Raw genomic sequence first — 17545 nt, forward strand, 5'->3', positions numbered from 1 at the left:
GATGAATATTTATTCAGTCTCTTATCCTCACCCGGTGTCATTCCAATAAGTACTTAATCCCATACTAAATCCTCCTTCTGACTTAGTAACAACTTCTGAAATTTTCAATAAGATGTTCAGCAAATCCAGCACCTCTGATATATCATCATGGCGTTACAGTGATCTTTATTTACCACTACCTCACGCATACCGAAACATTAACAACCATCAATATCATGGCGTTGTAATATGATATGAATCCATACCTAACGTAAAGTATATCAAACTAATCGTTCTAGATTGTTTGACTCGTAGTGATGATTTAATTATCTCATCCCAAAACACACCATAATGACACATGTCCAGGTCCAATAGATTGACTAGATTTATGTGTATCTACCAAATCCTACGACCGTACGCTCACAAATCTAGCGTAAATAGCGCTATTACTCCATGTTATTAAAATAATAGTTGGCTGATCACACACTTGTGTCCCCAACTAAACCACATACAATTAACCAGAAAAATCAACGAAAATTAAAACACGTATGACAAACACAAAAGCACAAAATATATTCCTACTTAAAACTCCGTTCTTTCTAGAAAAGAAAGTCTCATCTGAAATCAACTTGCAAAAATTGTTTCACAAAATTTCCTTTTATAGTTTCATAGGTACTCATCCAATCTTGAAACATATCATTTAAACATAGCTTAAAAGCAACATTTGTTAGTCTAAGCAAATACTAAGGGCTTAACCCTCATCCTCCCTATACACGGAATATAAACTATCTAACTTGGCTTTATAAAGTGAATTAGAACGTCATAACATAATCCACATACTCTTCTAAACATGATACAAAATTATATGTTTCGTTCTGATAAGAACTGCAGCAAATTTCCAAGCTCCTGAAGAGTACTTTTTATATATCTCTTTTAGAGATGATGAGAAAGTTTAATTATTTGTAGATTGATCAACACCAATTCTACTAATATCATCCGCTATATTACCAGTAAATAAAATCACCCTCGTGCGATCATCCATCTTCAAGATTTAATACCCTCTCTGTTTGGATACTCTGAACTCTCCTCTATGGATCCTCTTCGGACTCCTATTCCTCGTTTGTCTCCTTTTTGCGATCAACTGAAGTTGTGTTGGCCCCGATATGCGGTGACCTATCACATACACCTAAATCCTTCACTGGCTTATACTTTTAAAGTAACACCAACCCGGAACTAAACCTTCAATCTCAAATTCTGGCTTCTGGCAAAAAAATCGATAACTTACTCCTTTACCTCTTTGGGTTTTTATTGCTTTCGCCTTGAACCCAATCCTCCTCCTAATGCCAACCATTCTGTAACTACAGAATCTAATTGACATCAGCTCCTCCTAACGAACCGTAAATAGAGTACAACGAATCCTAATATGAGCTCTAAGTTTTAAGAGACGCAACGCGGAAGTCACATAACGAAAGACACTCCTAAGGACACTTGAACCTGGAGTGCTCTGATACCAACTGTGATACCCCAAATTTTCGAATGCGGGTTGGCTAGGCCCACGCCCAAACACCCGAGGATATCAAAAACGAATCGGCAATAAACGAACACAGAGTACAAAAGAATAAAGAAGAATAAATAAAATACTGACAAGAAACTAAAATGATAATCTAATAATAAACCTCAGAATATATTTTCATTAATTAATAAACTCTTCTGATACAACTGATCCTCCAAAATACAACTCGGGAATCCATACTGCGTGGACCCCTAGAAAATCCAAACTAAACAAATGACAGTAATAACTGTCTAAATCAGGAAACTGAATTATAAAGGAACTCCTATGTAACATCGGAAGAATGAAGTAGACTGATACCCACTCAGCACGAACAACCTCTACTTCTGACGAATACCTGAAAAATAATGGTGGGTCAGGCCCACAAACAAGTTCTACTCTACTACAGTCCAAGCAGAGATCCGATACACGTATACATCCTAGTCAATCCAACAGTAACTAGTAGTCCGTATATATATATACACACACTAAAGGAACCTCACTAGACTATAGGGTTGTCTCAACCTGAATAGTAGGCGACATGCAAAACGCACATATAGTGGGCATGAGTACCTAGACCTACCAGGGTACACAACTACACTATATCTAACTACACATCCCTGGCGATATACGCACCCTAACCACTGATTCTGAGACTCAAGCTCATATCATGGCACCATACTTATATATATATAATCTAGTAACCATCTTATTCAGTATAAATTAATCCTCTACAAGTCATTCAACTTATTCAGCTGACCTGACTTGAATATAAGTAGGACTTAACATTTTAGTTAATCAATTCCCTTCTATAATAAATTAATCCTCCATAAGTCATTCAACTTGTTCAGCTGACCTGACTTGAATATAAGTAGGATTTAACATTTTAGTTAATCCATTCCCTTATATAAAATAGGTAGGACTTAACTGATAAATTAATCCATCCCTAGAATGCCACCGTCCCATACCGGTGCATTAAACCACGCAATCCAACAATTAATGTAACGATTAAGGAAATATATCAAACAATCCAGAAATAACTATGATAATATGATATCAAGTTATCACAAAATATGAATGACTTATTATTTATTTAAGTTTCCTATATCATATGTCCTGCATAAACTGATTCTTATACATATGATGATATTTTATTATACCGTCAAATCAGCATTCTCCATATCCAATTCATCCTACACATTTAATCTCAATTGCTAAAACATATTAAAAGATTAAATCCATTCGTTTGTTTAAAACATTCAAATAGCAAGCATCATTATGATTGAGTCTATTTAAATTTATTTAAACCTAAACCTAGTTCCTATTTAATGTTCAGGAATCCTAGGCATGTTTCTACGTTCCATCATTCCACAGATATGAAAAATACATAATTTAAACATGTAAAAATTCACACCGGAAATCAAATCAAAATCATGCATTTATCAATTCATAACACAAGAACAGATATGAACAAAATTCATAAAACCTATGTTTTAATCCAATTAAACATGTATAATTATTTAATTTTATGTGTTTAATAAATCCTGGTATTTCCTAGGCATGTACAGAAACACGAATCAAAGGGAAAGAGATAGAAGAAGAACTTGCCTTAAACTTTCGGATCGAAAGTTAAACTTCTTCTTCCTTGATCTTCTCTCTACAGTGTTTTTCTCCTCCTTCCTTCTCTAACTCTCTCTCTCTAGCATATATCATGTGAATATTTCTAACCCCTTTTTACAACCTATAACTATATATTTATAGGCTAAATAAAATAACCCTAACCCTTTTCCCAATCCAAGTCAACTTAAAAAAAATAAAAAATAAAATATTAAAAAGGTAAGTAAAATATGTTACGTATATAATTTATGTATATCTTTATTAAATAAATAAATTATAAACATTCCATTATTTATTAATGGATTATCCAATAATACTTAAGTTATCATAATATTATAAAGTAACTTTAAACATAATACGTATCAAATCTATGTATATTTTTATTATTTAAATATAAAACATATACATCAGATAAAATATTACTACCCAGGTTACCATAAAAGTAATTAATAAATTACTTTCCCTTTTATATATATTAAAAAGGTAAGTAAAATATGTTACGTATATAATTTATGTATATCTTTATTAAATAAATAAATTATACACATCCTATTATTTGTTAATGGATTATCCAATAATACTTAAGTTACCATAATATTATAAAGTAACTTAAAACATAATATGTATCAAATTTATGTATATTTTTATTATTTAAATACAAAACATATACATCAGATTAAATATTACTATCCAAATTACCATAAAAGTAATTAATAAATTACTTTCCCTTTTATATATATTAAAAAGGTAAGTAAAAAATGTTACGTATATAATTTATGTATATCTTTATTAAATAAATAAATTATACACATTCCATTATTTACTAATGGATTATCCAATAATACTTCAGTTTAAAACATAAGACGTATCAAATCTATGTATATTTTTATTATTTAAATATAAAACATATACATCAGATTAAATATTATTACCCAAGTTGCCATAAAAGTAATTAATATATCACTTTCCCTTTTTTATATATGTATATAATATATATCTATATATATACATGCACAACTATCTATGGGCAATAATCCATACACATCCAACATCCTATCCAAGTAGTCCATGGAACCCAATTAGTTGGCCCATTACTACTAACCATAACCATAAAAGAAAAATAAAATAAAATAATAAAAGAAAAGAAAATATTTAATTTATAATTAATCAAAACGCCATTTAAGCACATAATCTAATTAGACAATTAACACATAGACAAATACAAATAATACATAGACAAATAATCAAATAATCAAGTAATACCTAATTCAATTAAACACATAAGCAATTGGTCAAATAATCAATTAAATAATTAAAAATACAATTAAAATAAATAAATAAATATCGAGACTATCCTTTTAAAATTAGGGGTATTACAATGACACCCTTAACAAATTTAGAAAAAATCAATAAACACTTAACAATATATCCCCAGTTTATCCAAACTCTAAGAAAAGTTAGCATAATTTATCTCACATTTATTAATAAACAAATACAAATTGAATATTTAGTAAATTAAATCTAAATAATTCCTACCAAGAGTTGTGTAGCGATAACGGTATCTTCTCACTTTTCAAAATAATATGTTAAGTAGGGATGGCAATTTCCTCCAACCTGGCGGGTTTTCGCTCCACCCCCGCCCCTAATGGGGTGGATTTAGTGGTCCCTAAATAAGTTTGGGATGGGTATGGTAAAATAATTGAAAACCCGAAGCGGGTTTGGGGCGAAGGTGGATTTAGTGATGATGTACCCCAACCCGATCCCGCCCCAATTATATATGTACCTTTTAATTTTTTTGTATATATAAAATATATATTTTATATTTTTAAGACTCTTGTTACTTGACTGGAAGTGTCTGTTAATATATTAATATTCATTAGTTGGTAATTTTAAAGTTGGGCCAGCTTATTTATCAAATCAATTTGAGCACATTGGACTATTTTTTATTTTTTTTTACATGATAAAAGTGGCATAATCCGGCCCACCCCTGTCACACCATGCAATTAAACGGAATACATGGGGCAGAATCGGTATTTTGTTTACCGAAGTAGGGGCGGAGACAGTACAACAATTTGTTGAGACAAATATACGGGATTGAAGAAGGAATAATGATTTGTGGTTTTGAGGCGTGTAGTCACTTTTCTTAAGATGTTATTTGCCCCCACTCTCAAAGAGTTTGTTATCAGGTTTCATGGCAAAACACCTTTAGGATACAACAAAGCCTTAATTCCTGCAGTTAGCAATACTGAAGGAATTCCTTAAAAACTCGTTGAAACTGTTATGACTAGATACAACACAAAAAAAAAAAAAAAAAAAAGAACAGAAAAAGTTAATCATAATGTGCAGCACCCATCGCTATTTATAAACTTCCAAAAGGTGCAAACTAGAAATCACGTATCATCTGAATGGTTGCAACCTATTCAGAAGATGCAAACCAAAAGTCACGTACATACCTTCTTCAACAGTCACCTTCTAGAAGTATGGTAGTTATTATCATCTGAATAGTTGCAACTATTCAGATCAATTTTAATAAACACGTTATAGAAGCATGCATGTTGTATTACCGTTGTTTCTGTATCTTACATGTATCACGAGTGTGTATATATATATATATATATATATATATATATATATATATTACAATATATTCAATAATCTCCCACTATATTGTAATATATTAAGTATCTAGACAATGTGATATTATCACGCATACAAGAAGGTATCTTTCGATTTAAACTTTCAATTAGTGTAAGTATTTCAAAGTTTTAATGAAGAACAATGGTGGCCTTAGCTTAAACCAAGTCTCCTTAATATTAAAACCAGAAATACCACACACATGATTCTATCCAGTTTCTATGAGATGTTCATATTTTCTTTAGCACTATTATGGCCATGTACTAATCCTGGTTTCATGAACATTTACAAGAGTAAACCCTAATAACCCTTGCTAGAAGCGGCACCACTTCTTATGTTCATATAGGAGAAATTCCACTATGTGCCCCTGTTACTATAGACACTTCAAAATTTTGAACTTCTTTAAGAGTATATAACCCATCCTCAAAACGTAACAGCCTGCACTGAAAATCTTGGAAGGGGCATTCATAATATAATCAGTGTTTAAACAATCACTTATCAGTAACTTGTTATTACCCATTAAACTTTGAAACTAGTAATGTTCTAGAACAAAGTTGGGTTACCATTACTGGTGATTTTTTAAGAATAGGGTTTCATTCCTCATTCCACTAGATGCATTTTTTTCACTAGATCTCGAGATTCCCATAAAAGAATTTACCAAGTCATGACTTCCAAAATATCATATTTAATTTAGTCGCTTGACGTTTTCATTTGTCAAACAAATGTGTCTATAGAATTTTTTTGTACTTTATACTTTCGTATAACTAGCATAATGCAAAGAAATAGATGGCACCAGTTATGGCCACAATTTTATTATTATTATTTTATCATAATTCTCAACAATTCAATCTTCTTTGTGTACCATTGCTAGTAACTCAAATAATGTAACATATACTTCTTTTTCTTAGAAGTCTAAAAGACATTTCTCTTTAATATTATACTTCTTTTTCTTAGAAGTCCAAGAGACATTCCTTTTCAATATTTTCTTGTCTCGTAACTTTGCACAAGCATTCTCAAGCTTTGCAATTTACATGCTCTAAGTTAGAGTACTAGTACTTCACACAAATAATCAGACCTTCAATGTTTTACAAACATGATAAATCTTGTAACTTTAATAAGCAACACTTACCCTTAAACAAAAAATGACTCATTCACTGTTATAGAATTAATAGTCAAGGGTGAATCATCAAATTCTTCGTAATATATGATATAACAAAAAAATGCTCTCACAGAACACACCCCAATAATGTACTGAATATCATAATTCGCTACACGATATAGTGAGTTTTTTTAGTTTAGAAATACTAACACCATTTTAGATCCTTTATGGTTCAAAGTAACTGTTTCGTGTGTAATTCAAAATACAAAACATTCATAATTGATTTGGGTCTTTGAGACCAACACTTATGGATGGTGAATCATGTAAATATAACTTTATATATATATACACATATATTGTCCAAACACACACACACACACACACACACACACACACACACACACACACATATATATCTCAGTCTTCTTGTTACCAACAAAGTTAGGAAAATAGAATAATTTATTCATGGCCGGTAATCGTTTTATCCAATGTAACATATCTGGCCTTATCAATTCATGCCTCTGCATTGTATTCTAATTTAAATTCTAGACTTCTCTTTTAATAAACTAGAAAATAAAAAAGTCCAGAATGCAACAATTTTCTTTTCATAAATTAAATTTATGCATCATGTTAATACCATATGTAAGTATTTTAACATATATAAAACTCATGTTCATGCATAAATCTGAATGGGAGACATACCTAATATAAAACAACGTACATAGTCATTACAACCCGACTTTAATCTCACTTAACCTTTAAAACTCTGTCGGAACATAGAAACTTAATTAAAAATCAAATTCTAAAGATATTTGAAATGTCACTTACCCTTGCATGCAAATTTGCAAAGAATATTTATGCTACGCAAATTTGCAAAGAATATTTATGCTGCCACAAATTTCCTTCTTATAAATAACATCTCAAGATTGTTGAGAGAAATATACGAGATTGAAGAAGGAAGAATGATGTGTGGCTTTGAGGCGTGTAGTCACTTTCCTGAAGATGTTATTTTCCCCTACTCTCAAAGAGTTTGCTATCGGGTTCCATGGCAAAACACCTCCAGGATACAATAAAGCCTTAATTCCTGCAGTTAGCAATACTGAAGGAATTCCTTAAAAACTCGTTGAAACTGTTATGACTAAATACAACATAAGAAAGAGAACAGAAAAAGTTAATCATAATGTGCAGCATCCATCACTATTTATAAACGTCCAAAAGGTGAAAACCAGAAGTCACGTATCATCTAAATGGTTGCACCCTATTCAGAAGGTGTAAACCAAAAGTCACGTACCTTCTTCAACAGTCACCGTCTAGAAGTATGATAGTTATTATCATCTGAATAATGTTGTAACTTTTCAGATCAATTTTAATAGACACATTCTAGAAGCATACATGTTGTATTACCGTTGTTTCTGTATCTTACATGTATCACATGCGTGTGTGTATATATATATATTATAATATATTCAACACAATTATAAACTTATTCCGGAGTAGGGGCAGAGTTGGTATAATAAATTTTCTAACGGAGCGAAGTAGGATTTAGTCAAACCCGCCCCAACTTTGCCCAGTTGCCATTCCTAATGTTGAGGATTCATTTCTCCGTACAGAAAAAATTGATGCGTCAGTGTATTTATTTGTAATTTTACATTCTCATCCCTACACTCAATTTCTTATTGTAACAAGATATTGGATGCACTCTTTATTCTTTAGTCATAATTTTATATTTGAACTTGGAAAAAACAACAATAATAAAATATTTGTTGTAATATAGTGGGGTCCACCTCATCATTTACCTCATGCATGAGTGTTTGTGTATATCGGTAACTTATGTATTGAAGTGGGTTTAGTATTACGTGACTTGTATAAGATAATATAATGAGTGAAGTGCAGTGTATTAGGTGCTGAAGGCTCTATATAAAGAAGTGTGATGTTTTGTAAAAGGACACACCAATAAAATCAAAAGAGAGTTCTATATTCCTTCTCTATCTATTGTTTCTATTACATTGTGTTCTTATATTAAGTGTGTTACAACTCGTCAATATTATTCTATAATTTCTCTTAGATTTATAATACGTTATCAAGCACGAGGGCTTTAGCCAAGTGAGAGGAAAATTTCATTTTTTTTTTCTCACATTCAAAGGTCCCCTTCATAATGTCAAATCTTACAAAGCTTGAATTTGTGGCACTTGATATCTTGGGCAAAAACTACTGGTCATGGATCCTTGATGCCGAGATCCACTTGGATGCCATGAATCTCGGAGAGACAATTAAGGAAGGAAATAATGCGTCCTTGCAGGACCGCGCGAAAACTATGATCTTTCTTTGCTATCACCTCCATGAGGAATTAAAAACAGAGTACCTCATGGTTAAGGATCCACTTACACTGTGAAAAAATTTAAAGGAACGATATAAACATCAGAAAACTATAATCCTTCCAAAAGCTCGTTATGACTGGATCCACCTGCGATTACAGGATTTTAAAAGTGTAAATAAGTACAATTAAGCCTTGTTTAAAATTAACTCACAATTGAAATTGTGTAGAGAAAAAATTAATGATGATGTTATGTTGGAAAAAACATACTCCACATTTTATGCCTCAAATGCGCTCCAACAGAAGCACTATAGAGAGCGAAGATTTACAAAATATTCTGAGCTGATTTCTTGTTTGTTGGTGGCTGAACAGAATAATGAGCTTTTGATAAATAAAAAAAAAAAAAACCACCAGTCTTATCCAACTGGATCTGTACCATTCCCGGAAGCAAATGTGTCATCATTTCACGGCCATAGACGTGGACGTGGACGTCGTGGTGGTTGTGGATATTGTCGCAATAGAAATAATTATCATAATCGTGGTGATCATAATTCCTCATTGGTTCCCAGAAGGAACTCCACACCGTCCCACCAGAAGTGGAATTCAAATGCGACCAAGCAGGCAAAAGGAAAAGCTTTGTAAAACAAAGCTCCTGAGATATATGATGACAAGCCTTGCTATAGGTGTGGAATGAAAGGTCATTGGTCACGTACTTGTCGTATGCCCAAACATCTAACTGATTTTTACCGTGCCCCAATGAATGATAAGGGAAAAGGAAAGGAAATTGAAATGAATTTTGTCGATGACGACTTGCCAGTTGATATTACTCACCTTGATGTTATTGACTTCTTTGTTGATCCTAGTAGTAGTATTGATCATTTGATTGGTGATTGAAATATCCATACCAATTAATGTGTCATTCTCTAGCATGTTATCCCTTGTGTGTTTTATTTTGTCTGTATGGGTATGTTTAAATTTTCGTTGTATCAATATGTCTCTATCTAGGTTGTACCAGTATGTTTTTATTTTGGTTATCTTGTATGTAAATCTAGTTTGTATTTCAAGTTTGAAGTAATGAAATTTATATTTTGTGTGTATGATGAAGCATGGATCTGGTTAAGGCATTGACTGTACCCAAGATAAATGGTGAAGATATATGTCTGGCAGACAGTGCAACAACGCACACTATACTCCGAGATAGAAAATATTTTTCGCGTATAACATTAGTTGAAACTAGTGTCAATACAATATCAGGTCCAGCAGACCTAATTGAAGGCTTCGGAAAAGCTATCATTGTGTTACCATGTGGAACAAAATTGAATATTGATGATACTCTATACTCTACCAAATGCAAAAGAAATTTATTAAGTTTTAAAGATATACGTCTCAACGGTTATCATATTAAGACTATAAATAAAGAGGGCGTTGAATATCTCTGCATTACATGCAAGAATCATGTATTAGAAAAACTTCCTGCTTTATCTTCTAGATTATATTATACAAATATAAGAATAATTGAGTCACATGCAGTGACACACTAGAAATACTCTGACCCAAATATTTTTATACTTTGGCATGATCGCCTTGGTCATCCTGGGTCAACAATGATGCGCCGAATCATTAAAAATTCACATGGTCATCCACTAAAGAACCAGAAGATTCTTTTAGTAAATGATTATCCATGTACCGTTTGCTCACAAGGTAAGTTAATAGTCAAACCATCACCTTCCAAGGTCGTCGTTGAATGCCTACCATTTTTACAACGAATTTAAAGGTATATATGTGGACCAATTCATCCAGCATGTGAACCATTTCAGTATTTTTATGGTCTTAATTAATGCATCAGCACGGTGGTCACACGTAAGTTTACTTTCTATTCGTAATGTTGCATTTGCTCGACTCCTTGCTCATTCGATTACGAGCACAATTCCCGGATTATCCAATCAAGACTATCCGTCTTGATAATGCCGGGAAATTCACATCTCAATCATTTGATAACTATTGCATGTCAATTGGCACTCATATTGAACATCCTGTTGCACATACTCACACCCAAAATAGTTCTGCAGAATCTTTTATCAAACATCTTCAGTTAATAGATAGACCATTACTTATGAGAACTAAACTACCTGAATCTGCTTGGGGACATGCAATATTACATGCAGCATCGCTAGTTCGAATTAGACCAACTGCATATAATAATTTTTCACCACTACAACTTGTAATTGGTCAACAACCAAGTATCTCTCACTTACGAGTTTTCGGTTGCGCTGTATATGTTCCCATTGCACCCCCATAACGCACCAAAATGGGTCATCAACGACGACTTGGTATTTATGTAGGTTTTGATTCTCCATCCATTATTAGATATCTTAAACCTATGACAGATGATGTTTTTAAGGCGCAGTTTGCTGACTGTCATTTCGATGTGGCTGTCTTCCATCTATTAGGGGGATAAAAGAAAAAACCAGAAGAGCAACGAGTTATTAATTAGAATGCCTCGAATTTATCTCATTTTGATCCTTATACAAATTAATGTGAACTAGAAGTTCAAAGGATCATTCATTTGCAAAGTATTGCAAATTAATTACCCGATACATTCACTGACACAAAGAAAGTGATGAAATCACATATACCAGCTGCAAACATTCCAGCAAGAATTGATGTCCCTGTAGGACAGTCTGTCAGTGTTATTGCAAATGCATCTAAGACACGTCAGAAACGTAATAGACCAGTCAGTGCAAAAGACATTGTTCCCCGAAAGAAGAAAGTACAAGATAAATCAAATAAAGAAATTGGCGCTCCTAAAGACGTCACACTTGCAAAAGGAACAACAAAAATAATTGATCAATCTAATTTTTATAAGCAAGTAGCCCTAGAAGTGGCACATGCCCCGGAAGTGGCACAAGCCCCTGAAAAGGCACTAGTACCTGAAAATAATGAAATCTCAATAAACTATAAAGAATTGTGGGATAGAAATATAGTTATTATTAACGATATATTCTCATTTGCAGTTGCTCTTGATATTGCAGGTGATAATGAGGATCTTGAAGCTCAAAACGTCGAAGAGTGTCAACGTAGAAATTGATTGGCCAAAATGGAAAAAAGCAATACAGGGAGAGCTAAACTCATTACAAAACGTGAAGTATTTGGACCTATAGTCCAGACACCTGAAGATGTCATGCCTGTAGGGTACAAATGGGTATTTGTAAGGAAATATAATGAGAAAAATGAAATTATAAGATACAAAGCCCGACTTGTAGCCCAAGGTTTCTCGCAGAGACCTAGTATTGATTATAAGGAGACATACTCTCCTGTGATTGATGCAATCACATTTCGCTTCTTGATCAGTTTGACAGTCTCAGTAGAACTAGATATGCGTCTGATGGACGTGGTTACAGCTTATTTATATGGATCACTAGATGGTGGCATATATATGAAAATCCCTAAAGGATTTAAAATGCCTGAAGCAAATAGCTTGAAACCACGTACTATGTATTCGATTAAGCTACAATGATCCTTATACGAATTGAAGCAATCCGGATGCATGTGGTACAATCGTCTCAGTGAGTATTTACTAAAAGAATGATATGTAAATAATGAAGTTTGTCCATGTATTTTCATCAATAAATCAAAATCTGGATTTGCTATTATAGCTGTATATGTTGGCGATATAAATCTTGTGGGAACTCCTGAAGAGCTCACCATTACTGCTAATTATTTAAAGAAAGAATTTGAAATAAAAGATCTTGGTAAAACAAAATTTTGTCTTGGTCTGCAGATCGAGCATTTACCAAGTGGAATTCTTATCCATCAGTCAACATATACTGAAAAAGTCCTGAAGCGATTTTATATGGATAAATCTCACCCCTTGAGTTCTCCAACGATTGTCCGATCACTTGATGTTAAGAAAGATCCTTTTCGTCCTCAAGAAGAAAGCGAAGAAGTTCTTGGTCCTGAAATACCATATCTTAGTGCAATCGGTGCTCTTATGTACCTTGCGAATTATATCAGACCTGATATAGCATTTGCAGTCAACTTACTAGCACGGTATAGTTCTGCACCAACTCGAAGACATTAGAATGGGGTTAAACACATTATGCGTTACCTTCGGGGAACGATTGATATGGGGTTGTTTTATTCAAGAAAATCAAAGCCCCAATTGATCGGATATGCAGATCCAGGTTATCTTTTTGACCCACATACAACCCGATCACAAACAGGGTACTTGTTTACTTGTGGTGATACTGGTATATCATGGTGATCTATGAAACAGACCATGACTGCAACTTCCTCAAATCACTCTGAGATACTCGCAATTCATGAAGCAGGTAAAGAGTGTGTTTGGTTGAGATCTGTTATACAACATATTCGAGAATCATGTGGACTCTCCTCAATCAAAGATAGTCTAACAATATTATATGAAGATAATACAACATGTATTGCACAGGTAAGAGGAGGATACATAAACAGTGACAGAACCAAGCACATTGTACCAAAATTCTTTTCCACACACGAGCTCCAGAAGAGCTGTGATATTGATGTTCAGCAGATACGCTCGAGGGATAATCTAGCAGATTTCTTCACTAAAGCGCTACCAACTACAACATTCAAGAAGTTGGTGGATAATATTGGAATACGTCGACTCAATGATATTTAATGCTAAATGAGGGGGAGCAATTGAATTGAAAATGTATTGACATACTGTACTCTTTTTCCTTCGCTATGATTTTTTCACTGGATTTTCCTAGCGAGATTTTAATGAGGCAGTTTTAACCTGTGCAATACCATTTTCAATGATACAATGATATTGTACTCTTTTTCCTTCGCTGGTTTTCCCCACTGAGTTTTCCTAACATGGTTTTAATGAGACATATTCTTAATATAATGCAATGGACCCCAAGGAAAAGTGTTGTAATATAATGGGGTCCACCTCATCATTTACCTCATGCATGAGTATTTGTGTATATCGGTAACTTATGTATTGAAGTGGGTTTAGTATTGCGTGCTTTGTATGAGATAATGTAACGAGTGAAGCGCAGTGTATTAGGTGCTTAAGGCTTTATATAAAGAAGTGTGATATTTTGTAAAAAGACACCAATATAAAGCAAAAGAGAGTTCTATCTTCCTTCTCTGTGTATTGTTTCTCTTACACTCTGTTCTTATATTGTTCTTATATTAAGTGTGTTGCAATTCCTCAATATTACTCTGTATTTTCTCTTAGATTTATAACAACATTGTTTTTCTACAAAATTTTCAACAATCCTTTTTGACCAACTATACGCTTGTAGATTCCAAAGCCTCTAAATAACTTTAATTAATTGATTTTAATTTTCTTTATTTATATTTTATATATTTTATATCATAGGATAGTTGAAAACAGACGAACTCGTGAGTGGACTTCAAGATCTTTTGTCTGCCACCGTATCACTGTGGACTTTCGCAACTCCATATTACTGTAATACAGCTATAAAACCTAAACGACCCCCCAATATTACAAGCATTACTCCATTCACTGTGCACCATCTAAGGGCACTCCCGTAATTCAACAACAACTTCTCCACAACTATCTTCCTTTTCATCATGTCCGTGAATGTCAGCTTTTTCAGACATCCATAAAAATCCAACCTGTTGTCTTCTATCTCTCCTTCGGACCTTCTCTCTTCCGAACTTTGTATCACCATCTGCTTGATTCCATGTTTGCTCTGCAACAACACAAACATGCTCTCTTGCTTATTTCTACTCCTTTCAGTGACGTTTGTGCTCGATTCGAGCTCAAATGCTGCTACAACAATGGCGAAACCCTCGAATCTCACTTCTTTTACAAGCAAGAAGTTAGAGTCTAGCTCTGTGGAGCTAATTACTGGAAATGCTACGATCTTGAGCGAGAACAGGACATTCGAGCTCGGATTTTTCCACACCAATGATGAATCCAAATGGTATTTGGGGATTTGGTACGCTTCAATCCCTACACCGACCTACGTTTGGGTAGCGAACTGTGAAACTCCGGCGAGAACTCTAGCGTCGGCGAAAGCGCAGATCACCGCCGACGGCCGTTTAACGGTGAAGGATTCCGGCGGTGAGAGCCTGTGGCAGACGGAGAACACTGAGAAGGCGGTTCGGGCGAAGCTTTTGGACGAAGGCAATTTGGTACTTGTCGGAGGTGATGGGAAAATTGTGTGGCAGAGCTTCGATTTTCCGACCGATACGTGGTTGCCGGGAATGAATGTCACGGTCAGGCATCGGCTGACTTGTTGGAAGAGCTCCGTGGATCCGTCCCCGGGACGGTATTCGCTGCGGCTCAAGCCGCCGGAGTACGGCGAGATTGAGCTTGTGTACAATGGGACTGAGTCGTATTGGTCGACCGGAAATTGGACCGGCAATGCATTCACTGGTGTGCCGGAGATGACGATACCTTACATATATAAGTTCCATTTTGTCGATCCGTTTACGCCCACGGCGTCGTTTGGATACACGACCACGTCGCTTGAGAGCGGGATGCGGCCGCCGTTGACGCGCTTCCAAGTCGACTTTTCCGGACAGCTGAGGCAGTTCACGTGGTCGCCGCAGACGGAGAATTGGAATAAGTTCTGGACTCAGCCGGAAAATATGTGTAGAATTTACGGGCTTTGCGGGAATGCAGGGCTTTGCAACACAAGAATGTTGAGCCCTTGCAAGTGTCTGGCCGGTTTTCAACCCATCGACGGCGTTGGGTGGGACGCCGGGGACTTTTCCGGAGGTTGTCGGCGCCAGAGCGATGATCTTTGCGGAAACGATGATGTGTTTGAAGAGATTGGAGCAGTTAGCTTTGATGGAGCAATTACAGTGTCATTTTCGGGGAGCAGAGGTATGTGTGAAAGCTCTTGTTTGGGCAATTGTTCTTGCATTGGCTTGTTCCACAATTCAAAGACTAATCTATGCAAAAACCTATTTGGATCGCTCTTGAATCTTCGGAATTTGACATATGATAGCACGATTAGGGATGTACTAAACCTAAGAATACCAAAAGGAGGTGTAATCAAGAAGGAGAAAAAGAAAGCACTAGTTTTGATTAGTACAATTTGTGGGTTTGTACTGTTTTCGGTCATAACAATTGTAGCATTGTTGATTATAAGGAAGAGGAGGATTGAGAGAAAGAAGGAAGAAGAGGAAGCTGTTTTTACAGTCACCAATTTGAAAGTATTTTCTTACAAAGAGCTTCATGTTGCAACTAGGGGATTCTCCGAGAAACTGGGACATGGGGGATTTGGAGCAGTGTTTCGAGGTGAACTATTGGATTCTACTTTGGTGGCAGTGAAAAGACTCGAACGACCAGGTGGTGGTGAGAGGGAGTTTCGAGCAGAAGTGTGCACAATTGGGAACATTCAGCATGTCAATCTTGTGAGATTGAGGGGGTTTTGTTCAGAAGATTCTCACAGGCTACTGGTTTATGACTACATGCCCAATGGTCCTCTGAGTGTGTATTTGAGGCGCGATGGCCGGAGTTTGAGTTGGGATGTTAGATTTCGCATTGCAATTGGAACGGCAAGAGGCATTGCTTATTTACATGAGGAGTGTAGAGATTGTATCATACATTGTGATATTAAGCCCGAGAATATTCTATTAGATGATGATTTCTCCCCAAAGGTGTCAGATTTTGGGCTAGCAAAGCTCATCTGTAGGGACTTCAGTAGAGTTTTAGCCACCATGAGGGGTACTTGGGGCTATGTTGCACCCGAGTGGATTTCAGGCGTTGCTATTACTGCCAAAGCTGATGTGTATAGCTACGGAATGACGTTGTTGGAATTAATAGGTGGACGCCGCAATGTGGAGGGGCCTCCATCAGCTGGAGAGGGTGGAAACGGGGAGAAGTGGTTTTTTCCGCCATGGGCAGCACGCCATATAATTGAGGGAAATGTGTCGAATGTGGTTGACGAGAGGCTTGGTGACATGTATAGTGTAGCAGAGGCAGAGCGGTTAGGATTGGTAGCAGTGTGGTGCATACAGGACGACGAGGCAATGAGGCCTACAATGGGTATGGTGGTGAAAATGTTGGAAGGGGTAGTGGAGGTGAATGTCCCACCACCACCAAAGCTACTTCAAGCATTGGTTTCAGGTGAGTCATTTCATGGGGTTGGGGCTGGTTCTGCCAACAGGATATCAAGGAGTGGCGGTGGCTGTTCTGACAATAAAGTCCAACTCTCTGGTGATTCAAACACTTCCAATCCTCTCTCTCAGGTCAATGAGAAACTTTAACTAACATGTTTGGTGAGATAAATTGACTAAAGCTTATTGCGCCACAAGTCTTTGTTAGTTCACCTTCCATAGATTTTAGTATTCTTTTTCTTTTGTCCCCTTTTCTTCTTAAATTGCC

At 35.3% G+C, this 17545-nt stretch overlaps 2 protein-coding genes across 2 annotated transcripts; both read left to right on the forward strand.

Annotated features, from left to right (window-relative positions):
- Window positions 1-13364: 13364 nt before the first annotated feature.
- LOC132278319 (uncharacterized) lies at window positions 13365-13852 on the forward strand. The gene is made up of 2 exons (XM_059780115.1): window positions 13365-13376; window positions 13469-13852. Exons 1-2 carry the CDS (start codon window positions 13365-13367, stop codon window positions 13850-13852), a joined length of 396 nt encoding a protein of 131 aa, XP_059636098.1.
- Window positions 13853-14645: 793 nt separating this feature from the next.
- Window positions 14646-17526, forward strand: LOC132276669 (G-type lectin S-receptor-like serine/threonine-protein kinase SD2-2). Its single transcript, XM_059778217.1, has one exon. It carries the CDS (start codon window positions 14914-14916, stop codon window positions 17425-17427), a length of 2514 nt encoding a protein of 837 aa, XP_059634200.1. The 5' UTR covers window positions 14646-14913; the 3' UTR covers window positions 17428-17526.
- Window positions 17527-17545: the final 19 nt, after the last annotated feature.

Source organism: Cornus florida, unplaced genomic scaffold, assembly GCF_030987335.1.
Source record: "Cornus florida cultivar Cherokee Brave unplaced genomic scaffold, ASM3098733v1 CherokeeBrave_3.0.0_Hap2_Chr10, whole genome shotgun sequence".
Lineage (NCBI taxonomy): Eukaryota > Viridiplantae > Streptophyta > Magnoliopsida > Cornales > Cornaceae > Cornus > Cornus florida.

Coding starts and splice junctions, on each gene's coding strand:
- LOC132276669 (XM_059778217.1), top strand. CDS start 14,914: ATGCTCTCTTGCTTATTTCTACTCCTTTCAGTGACGTTTGTGCTCGAT.